Raw genomic sequence first — 24,956 nt, forward strand, 5'->3', positions numbered from 1 at the left:
CCACTATAATGACACACTAAACTATGACGTCAAAAAACGACTATAATGACACTAAACTATGACGTCAAAAAACGACTATAATGACACACTAAACTATGACGTCAAAAAACGACTATAATGACACACTAAACTATGACGTCAAAAAACGACTATAATGACACACTAAACTATGACGTCAAAAATGAGATGAAATGACACATGGTAAAAATAGTATAATAATAAAAACAGTTTGATGCAGCGCTACTCACACTCAGCAGTAGACACTTGTTCTCCTTGATGGCACCCAGGCACCCCAGGAAACCCGTCACCATGACAACAGTGCCCAGTGTGATGATGAGGTTGGCGGCCGAGAGCGCGGGGAAGGAAGGAGACAGGGTGGCAAAACTGCCCTGGGAAACTGAAAGCCAAACTCCGACCCCCAACAACCCGCATCCGCCCAGCTGGAACCCACAAAAATAAATAAAATTATTACCAGAGAAAAAAAAAAATCCTAATCATAAAATATTGTATCACTGTTAATAGTTCTAAGAACTTACCCAGAAGAAGAGGTTGAAGAGGAAGAGCATGTATTTGACACAACAAATGCAACCCCGAGCCATGACTGAACACAAAGGGATCTGCTAAAATTAAATGCAGAGAACAAAAAACACATAAATGCAATAATTTATCACTGAAGTCTATATTTAACCCTTCTAAGGTCCGGAATTGTTGGAAAAACTTTTCACGTTTGATGATTCACGTTTTTTGTTGTTTTTTTTTAAACTGAAGACCACACAATGAGTTCACATAGCACTTTGATTCTCTTTATTTTGGCACAGAAACCACATTAAAGGAAAGAAGCTATAAACTCACCACTATAAGAACGAAGATAACTCTGCAGCTTGAAAGTTTCTGTAAAACACAAATATATAATTCTAGTCTGGAAATTATATGATAGATGGGGAAAAAAAAAAGTAAAAAAAATTGGATATAAATGATTTTATAATACAAATATTGTTGAAATGGAGGTAAGAAAAAGCAAATTGTTTGAAAGTTTGATTCAAAATGTCTCATTTGAATTAGTTTAACACATTGTTTCATATTGTTATCGACTATAAGGAATCTATATATGTCCTCACACCAACATTTACTCACTTTGGTGAGTTGAATTTATGTTGCACAAAAACATTTGTATTTTCTCCTGATGAAAAATATACTTTTGGTGAATTGATTTTGGTAATTGTTATATATTACAGCTTAGGAAACCAAAATATTTTAAGATCATATCGTTCAGTCCTAGTATTTATATTTCATAGAGTTAATTTGTTCTTTGTCGTTTTAGCAAACATTACTAATTGTTATTGTAAATGTAAAAAAAAAACAACAAATTGAATCTAACCTTGAAAACAAATGTGTCAAAAACAGAATTCAAAAAAAGACTATTAAAATCCAATTTAAAGTTATTTTTTCCCCGGTTTTACTATAAAATAAAAAATAAAATAACGTTATCAAAAAACTTTCGATACTCGTTAAACCTAACAATTTTATCTAAAAGAAAAATACGCGTTTTTATAAAATAAAAGGGATCTTGAAGAGAGAGAGTAAATTCCCAAAAAAATGAGTAATAGTTTTAGATATGATATTTTTGGACGGTAATAAAAAAAAAAGAAAATTAAGCGAAATATCAACTGTCCATTTCTTACTTTATGCTAAAATACATCGACTGTTTTTAACCAGTCTACATATTTTAGGGATTCTACGCATTGACGTAAACTATACGTCACGGCATCCCCAGATTTCGCAGTTCTCAAAAGTTTAGGCAGCAAAAACTGGACGAAAGCGGAGAAATGCAGTTTTAAAACACTTCTCCTAGTTTATATTCAGATATAGATACATGTAATGCTTTCTGATAAGGAAATTAACCGCTTCTCTTCGTTTCGTGCCGTGATTGCTTTCATGCTCATGCAGCCAAAAAAAGTGACGAAGAGGAAAAACAGGGAAAAATCTCACCGTTAGCTACGAACTGGCGTCCATATTCTTACAAAAAGTCTGGCGTCTTTTACAGCAGATACCTTCACATTCTGCTTCCGCGAACAGCAGGAGTCGGTTTTAAAACACAGATCCAGTAGCCGTGAAACCGTAACCGCAGCTTTGGAAATCAGTCGACGGCTGGAAGTGAAGAGGACGTTTCCCCTGCGGAGGGAGGGCGGAGCTGGACGGGAGTTCCAGGAACGGGCCCGCTCCTCATTGACCAGCCGGCGCACGACTCGGCTACCACTGCGTTATTTCAACGGGCGGAGCTTTTCTCTTAAATCAGGGACACGCTGTAAGATGGGCTTAAATAAACTATACCAGTGCTTTTCAATTCCAGTCCTCGGGGCCCCCTGCTCTGCATGTTTTAGATGTGCCTCTACACCAGAACAGCTGATTCAAATGATTGCATGACATCTTCTGCAGCCACCAAGTACTGCAGGAGCCTGTTAATCACCCAAAGATTCAATCCAGATGTGTGGCAGAAGGGAAACACCTAACATGCAGGGCAGGGGGGCCCCGAGGACTGTAATTGAGAAACACTGAACTATACAACACAAATTTAGAACATACCCAACAGAGAAAAGTAATTAACAACTTCCTTTCTTGTGCTTCTTTTCAGTTATCACAGCACAATATCCCAATGACTTTACATTTAAATTCTTCTGATCCTATGCTAATAAAAAATGTCACATTAATCATCGAGTAAAAATATTCATTTCAAAATTCCCCAGACTTTATTAGGGAAAAAATGCTTAGAACATCAGACAAATAAGTTATAGCTCACTATTCTTCTGAGATACTTTTCCTTCATAAAATGAAAGGTCATTAAAAAAATCTTAGCGTTTTGTTTTTTACTACCCAGAACTTGGGTATTAGATTCAGCAGGTTTGGTTTTACTTCCTGGAGATTACAGGCTTCTGAACAAGATTAATCTTTTAAATTAAATTAATTTAAAAGAGTACAACATATGTACTCATTTTCAAAGTACAACACATGTAATGTTTAAAAGTGCAAATATTGAGTCTATGTTTTTTAGACTTGAGGATCTTTAAAGGCTTTTTCCAAAACTTATTATACTTTAATACTGTCATTTTTCTGAAACTATATTCAAATATATTGGAGCTCTAATAGTTTTTACAAACATCTATGATACTGGAAGTGACCTGAAAACTTAATACCAAAGTAAAAACAATGATCATTCATCTTTTCCAGGGACGAAAAGTGTCTAAATTTATGAGTGCACACCAAAAGAATTTGAAAAGCAAATTCTTTGGTTATTCATCTACAATCATTTTGTCTTATTTTAAACATTGGAAGCGAGAAAACAGGGATTTTAAAGTCCCAGTACAGTCAAATCCAGGATCATTAATGACCACATGATTAAGTAAAATATCACAAAAAGCAAGTTTTTGCTCTGGTTAAAGGGGCAGATAAATTAATAAATACTTTCTAAACACATTTCAAAAACTAATCTGAGATGTCACTGAAAAAAAGAACAAACAAAATGCATTAAAATTAAGTTTTATAAACTGTTTTTCTACAAAGCCCGCCTCCATTCACTGGATAATGTTGAAGGACATTAACTTGAGAGATCTTCTAATAAAGTCAAACAGGACTTTAATAAACGTTCTTTATCATAACAATATAAATACATAACCCTGAACAGAAAATAAATAAAATACAAAACGTACAAAAAACATTAAGATGATGTTTGTTTTTTGGTGCAGTTTTTGAATCCATGGAGTTAAACTGTGGAGGAAAATTACGATGCATTATCCAGGCTGTCTGCAGTTCGATAGAAAAAAAGAGACACAGGACTCTGGACAGCGAACGCATCACCGTCCATCAGGAAACTTTATCCCAGGACCCATCGATCGGCACGGGAGGAGTTCAGCTGCACCGACTCGCTGCTCTCTCCACCCTCATGCTGACAAACACAAAACAAATCAGATGAATAAAGCAATAAAAAAACTTTCCAACTGGTGTCAGTTTTCCCACTTAAACCATTAAAACCACAAATAATTTTTTGTGTAGTTTCTAATGCAAATATATTACGACACTTGAAATAAGTCAAAACTACCTTAAAGGTAACATTTCAGTAGAATATTTAAGTAAATAATCGTTTAATATGAATGAAAAGTAGTAGCTATAAGTAAAACAATCTGCTAAGATGGAAAAAATATCTTGTTCCACTAACATATTATTCCACTAATAACTACAACCTTTTCATCAATATTAAATAATTATTGACTTAAAACAAGCTTCTATATCTTAGAGTAGCATAGCATAGCATAGCATAGAGAGTAAAGAACAATGCATTGTCCAAAGAACAAATAAGCATCATAAGACATGGACAGACAGGTGACTGAGTCTTTCATTAAATGAGAAAAATAATTTACTTCCTGAAAAGTTACTTTCCAAGTTAGTTTTGTCTCATTTCAGGTGTGCTAATATATTAGCACAGGAAGCTAGGCCAAAAGCCTTGCTTTGTGTTTTTCTGTGTTTGTGCCCACCTTGTTGGCGATGGCCCTGAGTTTCCCCAGCAGGGAGGGTTTCTGGGTGTAAACCACGTCGTCTTCGGCCTCCTCTCCTTCCGCCAGCGCACAGCTGTCTGCAGCTGGCAGCTCACACTCCTTGTTGGCGGACATCACCAGACGGGAGTATTTATACTCCAACCTGGACACAAACATCACTGGGACTTTCAGCACTGGACACATTTTTTTAAAAACATGAATTTATCTGATAAAATCATTTACAAAAACTAATATTTCTACATCCAGATTAAGTGTTTCTAGAAATTTAATATATTTCTAATCCTTTTAAAATGTTTATTTCATAAATATTCATTTTGAAATAATTCTTTTCTCTCTGGATTTGTTGCATACAATTATGAATGTAACATTTTATCACAATATTTTGTGGTACTATCGTGATAAAGATAGAAATGCTCCTGATAAATTATTGATCACTTATTTTTCTAAGTGTGAATTCATGGCACAAACCCAAATGTTTATCTTGAAAAGCATTCGCATTTGAAATCGGCTTCTTAAAGGATTCTGATTTAAAAAGCTTAACTGCAAAAATTAATTGCGTTTAATCGTATTTTCAAACTTATTTATAAATTATTTTCTCCACTGTTTGTAAACTAAACAGTGGAGAAAATAGTAAAAAATTACATTTCTGATGTCAGTTTTTAAAAATAATTTGAACTTTGTTAATTAAAATTTATTGAGATGATAAATAAAAAATGTTATATGAAATTTTAATAATAAATAAAATTAATCTATAAAAAGTGTAATAATTAAAATAAATAAATATTAAATACAACACATTATACAATAAATGACAGAAACTACATTAAATTAGTGTGTAAAATGTAGACAATATTTAAAAAAAAAAAATCTAAAATTACTTGTCTCAATTTAAAATAAAAAAATGTGTTTTTAGACCCTGATCAACACATCAGTGAAGTATATTTATACTTTATGTATTTCTGGGAATGTTTTTTGCAGCAGCCCTCCTCGGTCCTGTCTGGAGTAAAATACTTTTTCCCAAATATTGAAGAAACAGGGAAAAATTAAAGAAAATAAATAAATGTTTTGTCATATTCATTGTCCCAGTATGCAGTTTATCTAAACGGCTTCAACTCTGTTTATTCTAAATAAAAGGTTTCCGTTACATGAAGGAATATTTTTGTTTTCAGCTCTTTGTTGCAGAGTTTTTCAGGTGAAAAAAAATCAGACAGTAATAGTGACTCAGCTGCCGTCCGTCTCCACTGTCACTACATCAAGTTCCTCTTTAAGCAACGTCTGAATCATCTAATGGGTCTGTTGCAGGTGTTCCCACCTCTTGTTTTTCTTCCAGAAATAGAAGGTGAGGGAGACGAGCAGCACGGCGACGAAGGCTCCGACGCCGAGCCCGACCTTCAGCCACAGAGCGATGACCTCGCAGGGGGCGGAGCTTCGAGAAGGCAGCGCCACGCCTTTGCTGCACAGTTTTGGTTCATTCCACACGTACAGCGTTTCCTGAAAGAAAGTTGAGATGAACTCTTGGGAGACGTTGATCTGCCAGATTAAAATGTCTTCTCTGCTACCTGGATTCCCCCCCTGCAGGCTCCCTCTATCAGGTGGTAGTCGGCCTCAGTGCAGCGCGGACAGGCGCTGGCGCTCTGCCACAGGAAGTGAAACATGCATCCGTCACACGTCCCTGCAGGACAGGAGCTGCACAAATCCACAGTTAGGGTGAAAAAGTGCCTTTGCTTTTGCTAAGCTTCTTAAGTCCAATTGAAAACTTGTGTTTTAACATTATTTTCAATTTGGATGTGTTGATGCTTAAAGTTTTGAGTTTTAATTGTTAATAAGTACAAATATTTTAGAAGAAAAAAATCTCAATGAATCTATGGTAGCTATTCTGCAGTGGTTGGACAGACGGTCGGACGGACGGAAGGATGGATGGATGGATGGATGGTTGGTTGGTTGGTTGGATGGATGGATGGATGGATGGATGGAACCGGGTCAGAACCATGTCAGCTGTACCTGGGCACAGAAAGTTCTCCTCTGTCTGATGCGTCCGGGTCGCAGCGAACCGTGATGACTGAACTTCGACCCTGATCACAGGACGCCGTCGCCTGCGTTGACCTGAAGGAAAATCTCATTAAACCCAGAACCAACCAGGACAAGCAAAAATCGCCTTTCTGTCTCCACCTGTAGAAGAAGTTGATGTCCGGAACGTCGTTTGGATTTTCTGGGAACAGATCCGGTTTGGCGTTCACTCCGCTGAGAACCGTGTCCACTGTTGCTCCTGAAGAGAAGGACGGGTCAGATCAGCTTTCACCAGCAGGGGGCGACATACAGCAGAACAACAGTTTCTACCTATGAATGTGTCGGCCAGGCTGATGGACTGGGAGGAGATGGCCATCCTGAAGCCCCGCCCATCTCCTGGGATGATGGTCGACTGGCACAGGAAGCTGTCCACCGTGTTGACGAACTGAGACAGGTCACTTTGGTCGTCTTTGCTGGACACGTCGGTGACGTTATCGGTGCAGACAGCAGCTCGTTTTCCCTGAGAGGGAAACGGAAACAACACTGTTTCTCTATTTTTATCGTTCGGTTTTTATTCTATAAACACTGGTGCTACCAGAAAATGTTCATAGATGAGGCGGGTAAAAATTCAACAGACCATAAGTAATAATTGTTAAAAAATAATTTAATAAATTTTTTTATATTGTATTTATTTATTTATAAGGTTTTTGCATGTTTGTCTTCATAGAAGAATATGACTTTGGGGCTGCCAGGGTTGTGGCCACCACTTTTCAAGAACTAGGGAAAAGAATTAGGAGCACTGAAAAAAAGGATACTGACTTTAAAGTCCGAATTCTAAAGAAAAATAAGAATTCTGAAAAAAAAAAGAATTCTGAAGAAAAACAAAAAGAATTCTGAAGAAAAACAAAAAGAATTCTGAAGAAAGAAAAATAAGAATTCTGAAAAAAGTCTGAATTTTAAAGAGAAAATATAATTCTGAAGAAAAACAAATATAATTCTGAAGAAAAAGTCGGAATGTTGAGAATAAAAGACAAGATTCTGAGGGGAAAAAGTCAGAATTTTTTAATGGTCCTAATCCTCTTCTGTACTAATAACCCTCAGGAGGGCGCCACTGTTTTTAAATACTTGAAATAGTGAAGTGATTTATTTTTAAAATATTTTATAATAATTTATAGAAAATGATTTTAACAGCCTTTATGTTTCAAGTGTTCCAGATGTTATTTTAGTAGTCTATTTTATTTTTCTAAGCATATTTATTTCTGTAACCTCACAGGAAGTTCTACTGTTTTTTAGGTAAACTATAATGTTTGTAAATTCTGTATATAAAACTTTGTTTCTAAAAGCTTCGTATTTTAGGAATTAAATAACTTGGACAAACATTCACAGGGCTGATCTTCAGAGTTACCTCGTGGCCACAGAGGCTGACGTTGAACAGGTGTAGATACTTTGTGCCTTTAGAGGTGAAACTTGGCCCCAATATCAACGAAGCCACATTACTCATGGGGCTGAGGTCAAAGGTCAGCGTTCTGTTGTTCTCCGTGTGGGTGAAAAAGCAGTCGCTGAAGCAGCGGGAATGCTCCTGAAAGAAACAACAGTTTTGATAATAATCCAGTTGATCTTTCTGTCAGTGTATCTGTTAGTTTCACTGTAAAAGTCAAATTTACGTTTCGAATCACATATTTATAATACAAACACTGTAAAACACAAGCAACAACTACCAGAGTCCCAGTCCAGACTGGGATTACTGGACCTCTGTACCTTGTTGCTGATGCTTCCGGGTCCACAGGCGATGCAGGCGTCCTGGCCGTAGGTGTGCCGCCCAGCCAGGTGTGTGTTGGCCGGACACTCCTGGCACCTGTTGGTCTCCCGGTCGATGAAGAACCCGGCGGGGCAGGGAACGCAGGAGGAGCCGGCCCGCTGCGAGTTCTGTGGGACGAGAGCGCAGGCCCGGCACGCCGACGCCACCCCGTCCAGGACGTTGGTCACCTTGATGGAGTAGATCTTCACCGTGTCGCTGACGTAACGGCGCACCTGCAGATTTAACCCGCTGGTTTTAAAGAAGCGATGGAAAAAGTCGGTGAGGTTTGGTGGTTGAAGATTTTACTCACATCCAAAGCGTGGCTCATCCTCTGAAAGGCCCAGGTGTACGTCACAGAGGCGTTTCTCGTCATACTGTGGGAAAACGCCTGCTTCCCCTTACTGCCCTCCCAGGACTCCACCACGGTGGTGCTCTTCCTGTTCATATCCTGCAGGGGGCGCCCAAGACAAGACAGAGAAAAACTCAGTGCTCATTTCTTCTCCTGGGTAACATGGTTGTTTTTTTCTTTTGTGTTTCCTCTCAGTAATGTACTTGTCAGTTCATCTGTCATCTTGAATACTGAACATATTTCTGCTACAATAAAGGTTTTTGTAAACTTTTTCTCACCTATGTTGATATTTTGTTAGCAATGGTACCCAAAACTTTTACTGAAGTAAGAGTAGAATAACTTCAACAAAAAAGTATTTGGTAAATAGTCTATTCAAGTACTGAGTAACTAATCAAAATATCAATCATTTAATAGTTAAAAATTACACACTCAAACGGAAAAAAAAATATAAAGTTAAGTGAAAATTTTGGTATTTTAATTTATATAAGTAATAAAATATAATTTTAAGCTAAAGAAAAATTTTCCAAATCAGTTTCTTTCAATATGAAACTGAAAACTTGGTAAATTTTTGGTTAAAACAAAAAAAGAGTAGAGATATTTTGTAATAAAATTACTCAAGTAAAAGTAAAAAGAACAGTGTCGTAAAAATATTACTAAAAGTAATTATTTTCAAAAAAGTTACTCATGTAAAGGCAATTGAGTAAAAGTAAATAGTTACAACTCAACTCTAATTGTTAGTGAGATATCTAAAAAAAAAAAATGTATTTAGGAAAATTCAGCACACAAACTTATGTGCTGAATGCAAAGGCAAAACAGATTTCCCTTCCCAGAAGTAGAAAGATAAAGAAAACATACATTTAAACTTTTTGGAGAATTTTTGAGTTATTTTAAAAAACGATAATGGGCCGTTTTCATGTGCAGTCCCATCTCCAGACTGACCAGAGTGTATTTGCAAATTTATTGCGAGGGAACACAAAAGAATAAAATTCCCCATGTCCACTAGGGGGCTCTGTAATTTCTGCCAACACACACTGAGACACACACCATCATGAAGTAGAGCTCACAGTCAGCAGAGCAGATCGTCTCGAACACAAACGTGATTTTTCCGATCTCTCCACCGGTCATCCCTGAGAGCGACGCCGGCACCCTGAAACCAAAAACAAGCAGAGACATTTTGCAAACACTGTAGGTTTTAAACAATTAATCGGGATTAATTGATGACTGAAATCAACTTATTTAGTAACCAATTAATCATTAACTAAAAAAAAAGATAATTTGCTGAAAAACTAACATATTCAAAGCAGTAATTAAGCCAAAACTGAACAAAAAAAAAATCTAAACATTTTGCAATTAAGATTAAAAAAAAACTTTTGTTGGTAAATATGTTTTACCCAAAACTCCTCAAGTGGCAGTTTTAGCTTCACTCAGTTCAAATTCTGTTACAAACAATCTATCCAATTATTAATTAATAAAAAAAACAGATCAGCCACAAACTTTATTGATGTTAAAAAAGAGGCGAGCTTTCACATGTTGATATTAGAAATATTGTTTTAGCTGCAAATGATCCAGTGCATTGTTACTGCATTTTAGGCTATTTTTATTTTTATTTTCTTATTTAATAAAGGAACTGAATGTTTAATATGTCTCTAGTACTGTGTAAAAAAATGTAAGTGGTTGAATTAAATATCTGCAAAATGTGCAAATTTATTTTACTCGATTAATCATCATAACAACTGTTAGTTACAACCCTAAAACAGTTAATGTGTCTCCACACAGCCAGATAAATGTATAAAATAAAGCCAAAGTCTTAAGTTGCTTTTCATTTCTTTGCGTTTTCCTTCAGGTACTCAAATAAATGATTCAAAGTATATTTTATCCAAAAAAAATTCAAGTTTCTAAGTAAAAGTAAGAAATAGCTGTCCAGCTGTCTTACTCTAGTAAGAGTAAAACAGTTTTTGTTAGAAAGTCTGATCAAAATATCAATCATTTAATATTTAAAAGTTACATAATCAGATGGACCAACGTATAAACTTGTGTGAAAATTTTAGTATTTTAATAATGTCAAAATAAAAATAATTCAAATAAATGAAACCAGGCAAAATAAACATTTTTTTGTTAAAACTTATGAAACTTTAACGAAAACTGAAGGTGTGTGTCTTTGGTGACTTTTTGGTTAAAACAAATATTTTCTACATTTGGTGAAGAACAAGTGAAGCGAGTGGAGGATTCAGAAATGTTACTCAAGTAAGAATAGCGATACTTTAAGATAAAAAGAAAGCTCTAACTTTTATTTACAAAATGTTACTCCAGTAAGTTTGACTGGTTACTTCGTACCAAACTGAAGTAGAAAGGGGGAAAATGCTGATGTTTAACTGTGAAATGGGGGTAAGAACTAGAAAAGAGGTGAATTAACCCAAAGATATAAAATAAAACAATAACTTACTTAAATCCCGGAACAGTGAGACTGAGGATGAGGTAATCGTTGTCCGAACTTCCTGCCCCGCTGCGGATGTGATCTCCAGCGACCTCCCATCCTGACAAACAGGATCCAACAACATGCTTAGCTTTACTGAACAAAGTGTAATCAACAAATATTCACACAAAATCATGGTTAAGATGGACATTGTTGAGTAAATGTTTGATTCACGAGGGAGAAAATGTACACCAGCTTTGATTTTAATAGCTTAAAAACTCTGTATAAATAGTTTTGTTGATTCTTCATAAAATATATTTTAAAACGTATTTTAATTCCAAGATAGAATATGTGATTTTGTTATAAATAATAGAGGCAGTTAATAGAAGTCGGTAAGAGTTAAATGTTTTAAATGCAATTTAATTCATAAAAAGGTAAACAGAATGTTTTTATATAATGTTTTTAACTTTTTCACATTTTCTTTTACTTTTTGCTACATTTCAAAACACAACATTCAATCTGTTTTATGGGATTTTATGACATAATTTTCCACCAAAACACACATTAATCAGTAAACAGAAAAAGAATTTGTTGTGAACTCTAGAAGTAAAGAGAAAGAAAGAAAAAAGAAGGAAAGAAAGAAAAAAGAAAGAAAGGGAGCCCAGAGTTTCCTTCAGTGTATTGTAAGCCTGACGGGCCGCCAGGCTTTACTTGTTTCCCCACCAGGCTAAGCATTGCTTATTTATTTAAGTATCTTTAAAATGTTTGCATTTTTTAAGACTTTATAGTTCAGATATTAATCTTCCAATAACACATAATTATCTAGTGATATCTTCAAATTTCCTGTCAACTAAACATTTTTTAACTCAAAAACATGACGAGCCGCTGGACGAATAACTCCCCTAGCGCCCTTGAAGCCACAAATTATTTTAAGTTTGTCAGAAAACAGAACAGAAATAAAGATAAAGAGCAACGTTGGAAGAAAACCTGCTGGAGGTTGTAAAAGCCTGGAAAGTGAGAAGAAGGACAACAACCCTGAGTTTGAACCATTTTGAAAATAACTGGAAAAAATGTTGGTTGAGAAAACCGGGTGTTGATTTTCTCACCGTTCATATCGTCGCATTTGGAGTTCCCCACGTTGAAGCAAGACGTCTTCATGTTGGACGGCAGCACGTTCCACCATTTGTACTCGTAACCCAACACGGGTTCGGTGCCTGCAGGACACTCGACGCACGCTGAAACCCAAATATGACATCCAGAAATCAATTCAAAAAATCCAGAAAACATGACTGTCAGGTTAATTGGTCTCTCTAAATTCTCCCTAGGTGTGAGTGTGTGTGAATGGTTGTGTGTCCTGTGTGTCTCTGTTGCCCTGCGACAGACTGGCGACCTGTTCAGGGTGAACCCGCCTCTCGCCCGGAACGCAGCTGGAGAGGCAGCAGCAACCCTCCCGACCCCATTAGGGACAAGGGTGATCAGAAAATGGATGGATGGGCCAAAATATAGGTAAGTGGAAATTTTGGTATTTCCAAGACGAAAATTACAATCATTCTTATAAGTAAAACATAACAGAACATTTTTTTAAATCAGTTTCTTTCAATAAAAAACTTATAAAACTTTAACAAAAGCTGCAGGTGTGTCTGTGTCTGGTGAATTTTTGGTTAAAACATGTTTGTTTTTCATTCAGTGGGGAGAAAATCCAGAAATTTTACTCAAGTAAGATTAGAAATACTTCATAATAAATTTACTTAAGTAAAAGTAAACAGTAGAACGTAGTAAAAATACTCCTAAAGGTACATTTTTCCAAAAACGTTACTTGAGTAAATCTAATTAGTTATTTCCCAACTCTGATTAAATATCAGTGCAGGGAAAATCTGGCTCACAGTAGCAGCAGAGATAATTGAGCCCAACATGTTTGTTTTTTACCGTAGATGCCGTCAGAGTGTGTTCCAGGTGGGCAGGGCAGACAGGTGGAGTCGTTGCTGTTGTAGTATCCGGGGTTACAGGGGGGGCACGGCTCTCTCTGTCCGGTTGCAGGCAGCTTGACGGCCCCCGTCACGTTTTCCACGCAGATTTTTGGCTCCACCCATCGATACAGCACCTGCGTCTGCGTCGAAACAGACGGAGGGCACGAATGATAAAACCCAGAACCTGTTTGTTGGGTTTTTGCTCATGTTGGTGTGTGCATGAAATGTGAAACCTCTGACCTTTCCCTCGCTGTCGCAGGCTGTGTGAATCTGGAAGTAATCCTTCTCTGAGCACGGCGGTCTCACCTTACATTCAGCCCAGCCCTCATCTGAACAAAACACACTCACAAATGAATCACAAAACAACAAAATCAGCGGCTTGAACGGACTTTAGTTGTTTTTTTTGATAACATACAATCTTTCCAACTTCTCTACCTGTTAAAATAAAACTACAATAAATAATTTACACCTTTAATGTGAGATTTATTCCATGAAAAGTAAATGATTCGGGTTGAAATGCAAACCACAAAAAAAGGCTTAATAACCTGATTGAAAAAGTAAGCGCACACCAAAAGTGAAATTATCATGAAACACATTTTGGTGTTTTTAAATAGGTTTTAGCCACAGAAAGAAAAAAATAATAAAAGACAAATGTATTTTTATCTTAAAAAAATATATATATTGTAAAGCTTTGGCTAAATTACTGCTTTGAATCTAAAGCTACTTTCAGTAAAAAGCTTTTTTTTGACCCTGTAAAATCCAGTTAGTGATTAATTGACTACTAAATCAGTTAACGATTATTTCTATAATTGAATAATCACAATTAATCAGGATTACTCGCTATTAATCGGGATCAACCACGATTAATACGATTATTCGTGATTAACCCGATTAATTGTTCCAGTTGTTTAATCTGAATGTGAATAGTGTTAAATTGGATGGATTGGATTTGGATCTGTCAGTTTATGATCTTTCGTTCTCTGTGTACGTACGTGAGTAGTAGTGTTCAGGACAGGCTGAACAGGCGGACGCTCCCTTTCCAGAGTATGTGTTGCTAGGACACGCTTGGCAGGATGAGGAACCGGGCATCGGGCTGAACCAGCCGGGCCGACATGGAAAACACTCAGACGTGTAGGCGACACCTGCAGCAAAACATTCAACTGAGCTTCTCAAGATTCTGGTATTTTAATTTAATTTGTCACAAGAGCACAACTTAATTTTACCCTCTATTTGGATGTTCTTCAGCAGAACCGGTTTCACCATCTTCCCTCCCACCAGTATCCCAGTTGTTCTCCAGTACAGGATGTTTGTGCCCGACTTCAGGCTCACCTGAACAAGAGACGTTCTGTGAGAAAACAGAATCCTAACAAGTATTTCTGGTCCAGTTTAGTTCTCTTGAAATAAGACAAAACTAACTTACAAGTAGCTTTTCAACAAGATATGACAGCTTGTTTTAAATTAATAATTCCTTAATATTGATGAAAAATACTAGTTAAACGGGCAGATTATTTTACTTTAACAAAACATTATGAGCATGTGATCAACATGCTACTTATAACCCTAATGCTAATGTTAGCATCTTAGCTAATTTTGATATAAAACTAAAACTTAAACTGAAATAGAGTAAATTAAGATGTGAGTGATAATCCGTATTTTTAGGTTTAGTTAACAGTTAAATAATTTCCCAGTGGAATTAATACTTTTTAATCAATGTAAAAGAATTCTTTACTTAAATTAAGTATATCTTGCTGAAAAGCTATCTGTAACTTAGTTTAGTCTTATTTCAAGTATTCTGAAAGCTAAACCATAAATTATTGATTTAAAAACAAGATCCTATTTCTTGTAATAGAATAGAGCATATTTGTTAGTATCCCAGGAGGTAAATTGACATCTGACATTTCAGTACAGCCCATCCAAAGAATAAAAATCAAACGTGAGACAGGTGCCTGAGGCTGCAGCTATGGGAGTCGCTTCTTAGATAAGAAAAACAATAATTTTATTGCTGAAAAGCTACTTGTCACTAAGTTTTGTCTTATTTCAAATATACTAAGATGTTTTCACTGGAAACTCAAACAAACTATACTTGTTAAGATTTTGTGCTTTTACAGTGTAAAGCATTCCATTGACACAAACCATCAGAACCATGGACTTACTGTATGTGTTCCCCATTCTCCACTGCTAGTGACTTTAATCCACTTCTGGTCGTCAGTCTGGGACATTTCTTGGCATTGCTCGTTCTGGACCTGGACACACATTCAGAATCCCTGAGCCCTGCATGCTTACAATCAGAGAACGTCACCTTCTAGTCGCATTGCTTACGTAAAACTCAAAGAAAATGTTGTTGTCTGGATACTGATAGGTGAACGAGACGGATCCCTGTTTTTCCAGATGGACGGCGTAAACTAGAGACACTGTGCACTCGTCGCGGTTGGACTCCAGGTACACACCCTGCGGCGTCCATGATGAGCTGCAACAACAACACAGTAATCATAAACTTCATTTGTCTATGTTTAAAGGAGACCTATTATGCTTTCTTGAAGAGGTTAGGATATGTCTATGAGCGTTCTAAAACATGTTTATAGCATTTTTGTATAAAATCATTCTTGGATAATGAGATTTTTGGAGCTATTTTAAGATGTCTTATCACTTTAAATCCAAATAATCCGCAGCTGACCACCAACTCAACATTTACACTTGCACGTAAAAATGGCTGCAAATAGATGCACAATTATACAACCGTCCATCTTTGAAAAGCAAAAGTGGAGCCTCCTGCAAAACCAACAAGAATTCAGCAAGTGGTTCCTGAATAAATCAGTAACAGAACACCTGTCTTTTCCAGCAGCCATTGTGCACTTGTAAAACCAGCTGACCAAACATAAAAGAGCTCAGTTGCTAGGTAACGGGGCTGGGCTAAATAGGGGTTGCTAGGTAACAGAGGTTCCCATCAGATGTGACTCAACAATCAAGAGGTTTTTTAAGTGGCTCATTTTTTCACACACCAAAAAAACTTAATCTTTTTGCCAAAAAATTAAAAATTAGGTGGTTTATTTTAAGTGCTTAGGATGTTTTCAAAAGCAGCTGAGACCCAAATGGATATACAAAAATGTGTAAAAAGTAAATTTTGCATAATAAGTCAAATTGAAAACACCTTTTAATGTTTTTGTTACCTGTTACAGGCCTGTATGTCCTCTCCATTTGGTCCAGGATCCAAAAAGCTGGCTAGGCTCGTGAAGCCCGCAGGAATGGCGTCCCATTGGTCGAACCTCAGTCCGCTGCCCAGAGAGTAAGAACCGGCTGCACACGGCGTGCACAACTGGGACGACATCTCCAGAAACATTCCAGCCGGACAGGAGAAGGCTGAAAAGAACACGAAGGTTATCTTTATGTGAACAGAAAACTAGTTTGAAGAGGAAAAACTGAAGCTCACAGCAGTCTGTTCCTCTGGTTGGAGAGGGGAGGTCCGAACAGGAGCCGGGACTGAGAGGGATGGCGACCCGCCATCTTGACCCGGTGCTGTCACACTCTGTGTACTGGTAGAAGAAATCTCCCTGTGGAAACCACACGTAAAACACAAAACGATCAATGATCCGTTCACAGTTAGCCGAGTTAGCAGAGCAGGTGTGTGGATATAAATCACAACTAGCTCCCAAAACAAATCTGATCTTAAAGGGAAAGCTTAGCTGCTGTTGGTCTTTGTTACTGACATTTTTTACTGCAATAACTTGGCTATCATTTTCACTTTAAGCCTTATCGGCCGAAAGGTGTCCCTGCTTATGACACAGTTTTACCGTAACTCTGCAGCACTTTGCGCTATTTACTCATGGGACATGCAAAGAACTGCGTACAACTAAAATAAGCAAAAATATCCAGGCGGAGATTTAAAATTCTTCAAGACCGAAGACCAGCCAAATTTGCAGTACCGTAATTCCGCCACACTTTGCGCTGTCTTAAAAATCCCAACGGTTTCTGAAAGGGGAGACGTTGCGTTTTCCAAGCAATATGAAGTTATTACGGTAATTTCACTCCCGCCATTGCAAGAAGCATGTTTTACGTCAGTTTAATCTGAAGAAGCATTCTTTTAATAGACGGTAAATTGTGAAAATAACCGCTAGATATTGAAAGTTCCAGTTGTTATGGAAAAATGGGCAAATAAATTTACTCACAAGACATTTAAAGAACTTCGTACAATTAAAATAAGCAAATATATCCAGGCGGAGATTTGAAATATAGGCCTTAAAAGGGCACCAACTTTAGAAAGGAGAAGAAAACGTCATGCTAATTTAAGACTTTATAGTCCCAGTTTCTAGAAAATCTTTGTTTGCACTTCAAATTAAAACTCTGCTTTAATTCTAGAGAGAAATTGAACTTTTTATTTTTTCAAGCAAAGCACTAATTATGAATGTTACTTTCTGGTTGTTTACATATTCAGTAACAGACTGAGAGATTTGGTGAACAACGCTGGAAACATGTAGTAGCCTAAGATAATAGTATGCATGACCAAATGTTTAGAAAAGCTAATCATACAAAAAAAACAAATCATGAATGGCCTTTGGTGACTGACCTTGATCACCATGGCAACCAGTAGTTGGAGCTCTAATGGGTCCATCAAGAGCATAGCTGCAGGGCAACCGGGTTCTTGTCAAGGACGCCTGCTTGTTGCTGGACATGTAAACTCACTGAACATTTACTGAAATACTCTCTGACCCAACTCTAATGGGTTGTAGTAAAACAAATTTTCAAAACTGTTTCCCCTGAGTATTGTGCTTTTTATAGTTTTGGTCTCCTCTGTCCAGAAAAACTTATTCCAGAAGTTTTGTATCTGCAAACCTTAGTGCCACTGTCACTTAATTTTTGAAGAAAAGCTCTTTCAAAATGTTACACTTTTTCAGTCTTTTACAAATTCTACAGTCATTTAACATGCTAACATTTAATATGCTAACATTTAACATGCTAGCGGAGGTCTGTAGAGTCTGGACTTCCACTCCATAGAAGATAGGGAGTTGTTTCTAATCAGGTTTAATTGTTATGTATTTTGATGACGTCATTCTTGTTGTTGGTTATGTAGGAGAATCTCCTACAGTTATTTATTTCAAAAGGGACAATGTAGCAATAAAGGCTAGTTTTCATCCGTAGGCCCTCAGGGTACAATCGATGTAAATACAATAAATGACAGAGAAATTAACAAGCTTTTTCTGTGTAAAAAGATAATAACAATAATAATAATAATAATGCAGAATAGAAATAAGAATCACATGATCAGTATTTATTTATGAAGGAGTCATAATTTTAAGTTATTAGAAAACGATTTAAAAGACTGACATGTTATTATGCTCTCTGGTATTTTGTTCCTGTTGTGAGATGTTTTCACTGAAATTTCCTTTAGATTTTCTTTAGATATTAATCCATCTGTAGTGATGAGACAATGGATTAGCAATATGTCATATTTTCCATGTTAATTCAACAAATATTAATCCTGAGAAGATTTTTTAAAATCTCTTTCATCTGAACACTAATAGACTTTAAAATACTTGATAGCCGCTCCCTACAGAAAGCTCAGAATCTGAACTACCATTTTCAGATTCTGAGCGTTTAGGTAGAACAAATGTATTCTGATTGCAGGGATCTGTGGAAACTTTGAAACAATCTTTGAATAGAAAGAACTACATTCCAAACAAATTGAGGAAATAAAAATAATAGTAACAGCTGATTTGCAGTCGTCCAATGAAACCCAAAAAAATGTTCGGTTTTCTATGTGTCTGACTTCCCAGACTGCAGCAGAGCAGTGCTGAATATTTACTTTTCTGCTAATTAATCTGAACGTATTACGAGAATAAATCCCAAAACGTCTGCAACATGGAGGCTGTTCAGAAGCAGGTCAGGTGTGAATGCATTGCCAAACGACTAAAGATCCTCCTTATTCATGGTGAACATCTGTCTCTCATCTCCAAACACAAATAACCTGAATGTCGATTTGCTTTGAGTGTGGAAGAAGTCGAATAAACATGTTGAGAAGGCAACCTGCACTGCCTTTCTGTTTATGGAGGCCTGAGAAAAAGGACACAGACTAATCTGTTTCACTGGTCTCCAGGGTGATTCGCTCTGGCTGTCATGGAGACTGGAGGCAGGAAGTGAGAGGGTAAAATTTGGCTCTTCAACACACCAGTCAGAAGATTTCAGGATTTAACGAAAATATAAAAATTCAGCTGAGGATTTATTTCCTCCTGTTGGGTTCAGTTTGCTTCCACCAACAGCTGCAATATTTACAGACACAGAGCAAACAGTAATTAGTAGGAAGTTACAATTCTGACATGAATATTAGAGTTTTTTTTAGAGCTGGATAATTAATCAAAAATACATTCAGTAACCTGGGAAATACACTGCTGGGGTCTGCTTTGACTAGAAACCATAAGCTCTCAGCCATTAGTTTCACAAATCGCCACTTTTACCTCTTATATGGGTAGAAAGTTGCACAAAATTGCTAGTTTATAGTTTAGGACGCCATAAAATATGAATAAAATATCATCAAGGTGATGCTTTTTGCACTACTGTAAGACTACATTCTGAACTGCTTAAATTACCGCATTTATTCTGGACACTGAATGCCACTTTTGAAGCTAATAGTGTTTAGTGAGGCGACCAGAACAAATGCTGTAAATTTTGCAACATTATTACACCGTAGATGATTTCTAAATTTATGCAAGGCTCTGCCCATACTTTTCTTATCTTAGTGTGCAGACTACACTAATTCATCATAAATCAGCTATGCAGAAAAAAGATTTTCTTTTTGGCCGATTTTATATATTCTGCAGAAAACTGATTTATGGCAATTTTGGTCTTCCATATGCTGACGCCAGCAGACCCCGTCTTCTCAGAGTGCAGCGAGTTTATGGTGAATTAAACACCTTTTAATCCGATCACCGAAAAGACATGAGATTTAATGAAAGGAAAACGTAATTAACCTAGTTAATTAAGCAAATTAAAATGCAGTTGTTCTTGGTACATAAGTGTATACAGGTGAATTTTAATATAAAATGTTAAATATAGGAACATGCACTTATCAGAGGTGCATGTAAAAGTCAAATCAACGTTAGCAGATGATACTAGACAAACCCACCTTGTCGCAAGGATGCAAGTCTCCATCGGCTGACGCTGCTGATCTGTGAGCGCTGATGATGAGGAGGATGAAGAGGAGGTAGATGGAAAGGAGGCAGCGGGAGAAGCAGGAGGTGCGCACCGGCCTCCACATCCTGAGCTCGGATCACAAACAGCTGGCAGCTCGATACCTGGAGCCACGGACGTCAAACAGGCCGAGCGGTGAAGGTTTGACTGCTGTCCCCGTCATTGATGCGCCTGCCGTCCTCCTGTAGCAAAACCAGCAGAACACAAAGTGCAACAGCAGCACTTCCGGCCTGGGGTTTCAGAAATAAAAGCACCGATTTAAACTAAAATATTTGTTAATATCTACTTCTGAATAAAATATAACCATTATTTTTATTATTGTGATACAATATACAATATATTACTGTATAATAATATACCATAAACATATACTAATATATAATGTTATATGATATACTTGTTCATTTATTATACAAGTATTATAATGTTTATTATGATATGTTTGTTTTTCTGTTTATTTTTCTGTTCTTATTTTGGTGAAAAGTAGTGTATTTATGTAATTATTTACCTCATTTTATTATTTATATTAATAAATATAATAAATCGTTAAATTAATTAGCAGAATTGTTATTAAAATTTAATGTTTAAAATATGAAAACTTACTAGTTTCTGTTTGGGGGTAAGAGCAGGAAGGAAAAGATTTGTACTTTTCTTTCCTAAAATCATAATATATAAAGGATATAAAGGAATGGCAACGCCTCCTCTGGCGGCAACAATGCATTTTATTTTGAGTTGGATTTAAAATTCATAAGAGAAACATGACTGAGAATCACCACAATCACGGTGAAGAGCTTTTATTTTTATTTTGAAGCACAACTTCCTGCCACAAGCTGGTTAATTTGTGGAAGCTTTTCTTCATCTCGTTGTTAAACCTTTTAAATCCCCAGGCTGACGCCACCGTTGTGATACAAGCATTATCTTGACTGACAGCAGGAGGAGCCGAGTTGATTTTAACCCTGAAGGAACTGTGATAAACACACTGGTATATGTCAATTTTCTTCATAGCTAACAACGTAGCACAGTATGTCACTCAATTAAATCCCATTGTTGTTGTGGAAAATTGAAAAGAAAATAAATTAAGTGAGATTCATGATGTAATCATGTAAAATGTAGTTCTCTTTTGTCAACTTCACTTATTCTTTTAACACATTATTACCATTATATTTTAGTAACACAAACTCTCACGTAGAATCAAACTGAACTTAAATAACTTGAAATGTATTGTGTTGCTTTGCCAAACATTTTTTAAATCTATTCCATTATTTTTAGGTTTTATGATGCAACAAAGCACTTTTTAAATCACTGCGCGTCAATTTGCAAATGAACTGCTATTCCAAAACATATCGGTAGGTGGCATCAGCGCACATGCACCGCCAGAGATAGCAACCAAAACACTAACGAGGAAGTAAAGAATCAAAACAGTTAGGGTCTTTGGCAGTTTTTCCCCGAGATGGGGCTCATGAAATTTGGAAGAAAAATAAATTTAAATGTCTGAAATACTGTATAATACATCGCAAATATTTTTACGGTCTTGATACACTTTTTGAGGAGTATCGACGAATGTTAAACTGAGGAAAAGGCAGTTGTTGCTGTTTTACTTCTTAGCCGGTTAGCTTCCCCGTTAGCTGGTTAGCTTTCCAGGCTCGGGAGCAGCTCCATGGGAAACTATGGGATGAACATGACCATATATAGACCGGACACGGAGCTACCCCGCCGGTGAACTGTAAACTCATCCTGGAGGCTGACAAACAGCAGGGGCTAAACATGTCAGCGGACCAGGTTATAGCCATCGTGGTGGACGACAAGATCTACGAGGTGAATAAAAAGAAGCTGATCGAGAAAAGCGACTACTTCCGAGCGCTCTACAGCTCCGGGATGAGGGAGTCCACAGAGGACTCGGTCCAGCTGCAAGGGCTCAGCGTCCCGGGCCTGGAGCTGGTCCTGGAGTTTATAAACACCTCCAAAGTTCAGGTGGTCAACGAGACCCTGGAGGATCTGATCGAGACTGCCTCCTTCCTGCAGGTCACCTCCATCCTGAAGCTGCTGAGCTCGGAGATCCGGCCGGAAAACTGTGTGGAGCTGTACAGCCTGTCTGAAGTGTACGGAATCCACGATCTGAGGACCGCCTGCCTCAAGTACATGAGCTGCCACTACCACCCCATGCTGCGGCGGCCGGAGTTCGGCAGCCTGCCCCCGGCTGTGAGGGACCAGCTCCGGGAGATGCGCATGAAGGGCACCGCCACGCTGGTGGTCATCGGAGACTTCACCTGTCTGTCCTTGGATGTGCCGGATCAGGACGAGCCCTGGTCCATGCTCAGGTACGGGGAGATGGAGCAGCGCTGGAAGCCGCTGGTCAACAACCTGCCGCCAGACATGATCAACGTCAGAGGCTACGGCTCCGCAGTCCTGGATAACTACCTGTTCATTGCGGGAGGCTACCGGATGACGAGCCAGGAGATTTCTGCGGTGCATTGCTACAACCCCTGCAGGAACGAGTGGAACCAGGTGGCTCCTCTCAACCAGAAGAGGTAGCCTGTCACAATTAAATGAGCAATAAATCAATAAATCGCATGCTAATTAAAACTAATTCAATAATCTCTATTTGCATTCTTTCATGTCTTCTGATCCAGGTCCAACTTCAAGCTGCTGGCTGTCCAGGGGAAGCTGTACGCTGTGGGAGGTCAGTGTCTGGGTACAGTGGAATGTTACGGCCCAGAGCAGGACTGGTGGACCTGTGTGTCCTCCATGCCTGATCCTCTGGCTGAGTTCTCAGCCTGTGAGTGTCAGGGAATGATCTACGTTATGGGTGGATACACCGCAAGAGGTTGGTTCCCAAAGAAATACTTAATAATTTGATGCTGATGTGGTAGAATATCTGGTCATGTCATGGGCCATGTCGACTTTTTTTTCATTAAAAACTTTTTTTCTTTGAGTTTTAAGATGTTTTTCTTGGTTAAATTTTCTCCTTTTTAAGACTAAACAAAAGTCATGTAATTTGGAGAAGAGATACAATATTTACTGTCATTTTGTCTTTCCACTGCAAAAACAACATTTTACTAAGTGCTTTCTTTAGTTTCTAGTGCAGATAAATTCATACACTTGAAATATGACAAAGCTAACTTATAAGTAACTATTCAGCAAAATAGAAGATATAAGAGTTTGTTTTAAGTCAATAATTCCTTTATATTGATGAAAAAGTGCTAGTTGCATACGCATATTATTTAAGACATTTTTTCCACTTTATAAGCAAAATAATCTGCCAGTAGAACTAGTACATTTTCATCAGTATTTAAGAATTATTGACATATGTTGCTGAAAAGTTGCTTCGAATTTAGGTTTGTCATTTCAAGTGAACTAAGATATTTGCTCTAGAAAATAGACCACAATTACTTGGTAAAATTTTGTGGTTTTGCAGTGTAGAAAAGAAAGCAAGCAGAAAAAATTTTAAAATCTGATCTGGTATGAAAAAAATCGCTGGTTTTATTTCTAAGTCATATCTCCCAGCCTTACCTGCTTATTTCTGATGCAACGTTTTTCTTTCCTGACAGACAGAAACACCAATGTGCTTCGCTACTGCCCCACCTCCGACTCCTGGTCGGTGTTCCAGACGTGTCCGGTTCACATCCGTAAGCAGCAGATGCTCTCGGTGGAGGACACCATCTACCTGGTGGGCGGCTACACCCACCAACTGGAGGCGGGGCGGCGGCAGCGGCGGCCCAGCCAGACGGAGGACGTCCTGTCGGTTCAGTCATACAACGTGTCGACAGGGGAGTGGATCCAGCTGAAGGAGAACACGTCCAAGTCGGGTTTGAACCTCACCTGCACGCTGCACAATGATGGCGTCTACATCATGAGCCGCGACATTGGGCTGCCCACCAGCCTGGACCACCGCGTCTTCCTCAAATACAACATATTCTCTGACGCCTGGGAGGCCATCAGGCGCTTCCCGGCTCTGGGTCAGAACATGCTGCTGTGTTCGCTTTACCTCCCCAACACGCTATGACCAGCGGCCCACTGGGACCAGAGGAACCTCCAAACGAAGCTCACTGCAGTGGAGAGAACATTCAAGAGAAATTGGACCAAACTCAGAAATCTTAATGCTTCTCCAGTCAGTGAATGCACCATAAGATGCCACTTTCATCAGCCGAACATCCAATTATTCATTTCAGTCTTTTGTTACTTGGCATCTCTGCAGTTTTGTAAATTTTTTTCACCCAAAGTAAAAAAATTTCTCTCCGTAAATTAGCAGAACCTTGTAGCGGTTAGCATGATGCCTTTAGGGACAGGAAAAGAGCAGATTTTTGAGTTTCTGACCAGCCTAAAATCACCTAACCCAGGGGTCCCCAAACTCGTTCCTCGAGGGCCGGCCTCCTGCATGTTTTAGTTCTCCCCTTGGTTTAACGCACCTGAGTCAGATGATTGCTGTTAGAAGGCCTAAGAAGAACATTGACATGCTGAAAAGGTTGTTGGTGCCACCAGGGAGAGAACTAAAACATGCAGGATGCCGGCCCTCGAGGACCGAGTTTGGGGACCCCTGACCTAACCTCTACTGGTACAAACTTTTTTTAATGATTATCTCCATAATTCATCAAACCACTAAAACTGAAGATGAGCATAAATAAAGTTTGTTTAAAGACACAAAATGAGGATCTGAATTGAACTGATGTTTACAGTTATTAACACTAACCACCAGTAA

General features: G+C 37.8%; 3 protein-coding genes across 6 annotated transcripts in view; 1 reads left to right on the forward strand and 2 right to left on the reverse strand.

The window, feature by feature from the left end:
- LOC122826231 (tetraspanin-9) overlaps window positions 1-2,202 on the reverse strand; it is a 75,133-nt gene extending 72,931 nt beyond the window's left edge. The window contains exons 1-4 of one of the 2 annotated variants that reach the window (XM_044107824.1): window positions 1,990-2,202; window positions 853-891; window positions 537-617; window positions 249-440 (exon numbers count right to left, since the gene is read on the reverse strand). In XM_044107824.1, coding sequence (XP_043963759.1) covers window positions 249-440; window positions 537-599 — 255 coding nt within the window. In that variant the 5' untranslated portion in view covers window positions 600-617; window positions 853-891; window positions 1,990-2,202. Of the gene's footprint in view, window positions 1-248; window positions 441-536; window positions 621-852; window positions 892-1,989 lie in introns of both variants that reach the window. The other variant, XM_044107823.1, reaches the window with a different exon arrangement.
- An 861-nt stretch (window positions 2,203-3,063) lies between these two features.
- On the reverse strand, window positions 3,064-23,904 carry LOC122826233 (endosome/lysosome-associated apoptosis and autophagy regulator family member 2-like). Its single transcript, XM_044107826.1, has 23 exons — window positions 23,771-23,904; window positions 20,196-20,442; window positions 16,509-16,629; window positions 16,249-16,438; window positions 15,401-15,548; window positions 15,235-15,324; window positions 14,305-14,410; window positions 14,074-14,223; window positions 13,322-13,410; window positions 13,041-13,221; window positions 12,221-12,349; window positions 11,145-11,235; window positions 9,746-9,848; window positions 8,663-8,800; window positions 8,313-8,585; window positions 7,960-8,133; window positions 6,885-7,074; window positions 6,717-6,813; window positions 6,549-6,650; window positions 6,107-6,233; window positions 5,860-6,038; window positions 4,527-4,689; window positions 3,064-3,940 (listed from the first exon to the last, which is right to left on the reverse strand). The coding sequence occupies exons 2-23, from the start codon at window positions 20,325-20,327 to the stop codon at window positions 3,869-3,871; spliced, it is 3,045 nt and encodes a 1,014-aa protein (XP_043963761.1). The 5' UTR covers window positions 20,328-20,442; window positions 23,771-23,904; the 3' UTR covers window positions 3,064-3,868.
- klhl42 (kelch-like family, member 42) lies at window positions 20,880-24,263 on the forward strand. 3 transcript variants are annotated; one of them, XM_044107829.1, is made up of 4 exons: window positions 20,882-22,075; window positions 22,283-22,788; window positions 22,891-23,084; window positions 23,809-24,263. In XM_044107829.1, exons 1-4 carry the CDS (start codon window positions 22,025-22,027, stop codon window positions 24,261-24,263), a joined length of 1,206 nt encoding a protein of 401 aa, XP_043963764.1. In that variant the 5' UTR covers window positions 20,882-22,024. The 3 variants fall into 3 exon arrangements, with proteins under 3 accessions (XP_043963763.1, XP_043963764.1, XP_043963762.1); XM_044107828.1 differs by having other exon boundaries at window positions 20,880-22,788; window positions 22,891-22,940; XM_044107827.1 differs by having other exon boundaries at window positions 20,883-22,788.
- The last annotated feature ends 693 nt before the right edge of the window (window positions 24,264-24,956 follow it).

This window comes from Gambusia affinis, linkage group LG23 (assembly GCF_019740435.1).
Source record: "Gambusia affinis linkage group LG23, SWU_Gaff_1.0, whole genome shotgun sequence".
Classification (NCBI taxonomy): domain Eukaryota; kingdom Metazoa; phylum Chordata; class Actinopteri; order Cyprinodontiformes; family Poeciliidae; genus Gambusia; species Gambusia affinis.